We start from the raw sequence: 2,500 nt of genomic DNA on the forward strand, positions 1-2,500 counted from the left end.
GTGTGTCGTGTGCATGTGTGTGTGTCGTGTGCATGTGTGTGTGTATGTGCGTGTGTGTAATCTGAAAATTCTGTCGTCCAGGTAAAAAGGGACAACTTAACTCGAGTGAAATGTGGAATGAAATAGTTTTTTCGCTCTTTGCATTCTTTATTTCTCGTTTCCGTTCCTTATTCCTCCTTTTCGGTCCTTACTCCCCCTTTTCGTTCCTTATTCCTTCTTTCCCTTATTTATTCCTTCTTTCCTTTCTTTATTCCTTCTTTCCCTTCCTTATTCCTTCTTTCCCTTATTTATTCCTTCTTTCCTTTCTTTATTCCTTCTTTCCCTTCGTTATTCCTTCTTTCCCTTCCTTATTCCTTCTTTCCCTTCTTTATTCCTTCTTCCCCTTCCTTATTCCTTCTTCCCCTTCCTTATTCCTTCTTTCCTTTCTTTATTCCTTCTTTCCTTTCTTTATTCCTTCTTTCCTTTCTTTATTCCTTCTTTCCCTTCTTTATTCCTTCTTTCCCTTCCTTATTCCTTCTTTCCCTTCTTTATTCCTTCTTCCCCTTCCTTATTCCTTCTTCCCCTTCCTTATTCCTTCTTCCCCTTCCTTATTCCTTCTTCCCCTTCCTTATTCCTTATTCCCCTTCCTTATTCCTTCTTCCCCTTCTTTATTCCTTCTCTCCTTTCCTTATTCCTTCTTCCCCTTCCTTATTCCTTCTTCCCCTTCCTTATTCATTCTTCCCCTTCCTTATTCCTTCTTTCCCTTCCTTATTCCTTCTTTCCCTTCCTTATTCCTTCATCCCCTTCCTTATTCCTTCTTCCCCTTCCTTATTCCCTCTTTCTCTTCCTTCCTTTCCTTTTCATTCCCTCCAGACTTGCAATATCACACATTTCATAGCATACTTTTTTGCAAGAACGAAAGAAAAACTGCTGATGATTGCCTCTTAAATCCAGCTTTTAATCTTGATCTTAATCTTGATCCTGCAAACTTCTCGTCGTAATATCTTGTAGACTTAATTGTGATAAGCTTTTATGAGAATAGATGGAGGTATTAGCTGAGTAAATGATTGGTGAATAGATTGCTTGGACGGTTGAGTCTGATAGATCGATAGATGAATAGAAGAGTGTATTTCTAGTTACGCGAAGAAATAGATCGAAGATTGGCGTGTTAACTGATAAGAAATAGATAGAAGATTGGCGTGTTAGCTGATAAGAAACATATAGAAGATTGACGTTTTAGCTGATAAGAAACATATGGAAGATTGACATGTTAGCTGATAAGAATCCTATAGAAGATTGACATGTTAGCTGATAAGAAATAGAAAGAAGATTGACATGTTAGCTGATAAGAATCATATAGAATATTGACATGTTAGCTGATAAGAAGAATATAGAAGATTGACATGTTAGCTGATAAGAAACATATAGAAGATTGACAGGTTAGCTGATAAGAATCCTATAGAAGATTGACATGTTAGCTGATAAGAAACATTTAGTAGATTGACAGGTTAGCTGATAAGAAACATATAGAAGATTGACAGGTTAGCTGATAAGAAACATGTGGAAGATTGAAGTGTTAGCTGATAAGAAACATTTAGATTGACATGTTAGCTGATAAGAAATAGAAAGAAGATTGACAGGTTAGCTGATAAGAATCTTATAGAAGATTGACATGTTAGCTGATAAGAAACATAGAAGATTGACAGGTTAGCTGATAAGAATCATATAGAAGATTGACAGGTTAACTGATAAGAAACATAGAAGATTGACATGTTAGCTGATAAGAAACATAAGAAGATTGACAGGTTAGCTGATAAGAATCATATAGAAGATTGACATATTAGTTGATAAGAAACATAAGAAGATTGACATATTAGCTGATAAGAAACATAAGAAGATTGACATATTAGCTGATAAGAAACCTATTGAAGATTGACACGTTAGCTGATAAGAATCATATAGAAGATAGACAGGTTAGCTGATAAGAAACATAAGAAGATTGACAGGTTAGCTGATAAGAAACATAAGAAGATTGACATATTAGCTGATAAGAAACATATAGAAGATTGACAGGTTAGCTGATAAGAAACATATAGAAGATTGACGTGTTAGTTGACAAGAAACATATAGAAGATTGACAGGTTAGCTGATAAGAAACATATAGAAGATTGACGTGTTAGTTGACAAGAAACATATAGAAGATTGACAGGCTAATTGATAAACCTATAAAAGATTGACAGGTTAACCGATAAGAGACAAGATGATGATTGATAAGGAATATGATAACGTTCATAAAAGATAAACAGACCATCAAGAAATTCCAATTATCTTTTTTTATTTCTTATCCACCTTCCCAGAACTCAGGAAATCACACTGACGCTACAGGAACCCGGGAAGAGCAAGTACATGGGCGTGATCTACCTCAGCCTCACCCTCCAGCCGAAAACCCAAGAGGAAAAAGAACAGGTAAGATTATTTATGATGAATGAAGGTGGGAAGAGAGGTGGACGAGGTGGAAATC

General features: G+C 35.7%; 1 protein-coding gene across 1 annotated transcript in view; it reads left to right on the plus strand.

The window, feature by feature from the left end:
• The window catches only part of LOC113824985 (multiple C2 and transmembrane domain-containing protein), a 99,995-nt gene that overhangs the window by 97,008 nt on the left and 487 nt on the right, over positions 1-2,500 (plus strand). Inside the window, exon 13 of the mRNA XM_070123218.1 lies at positions 2,337-2,445. Coding sequence (XP_069979319.1) covers positions 2,337-2,445 — 109 coding nt within the window. The remainder of the gene's footprint in view (positions 1-2,336; positions 2,446-2,500) is intronic.

The sequence above is a fragment of the Penaeus vannamei genome, chromosome 6, assembly GCF_042767895.1.
Source record: "Penaeus vannamei isolate JL-2024 chromosome 6, ASM4276789v1, whole genome shotgun sequence".
Classification (NCBI taxonomy): Eukaryota; Metazoa; Arthropoda; class Malacostraca; order Decapoda; family Penaeidae; genus Penaeus; species Penaeus vannamei.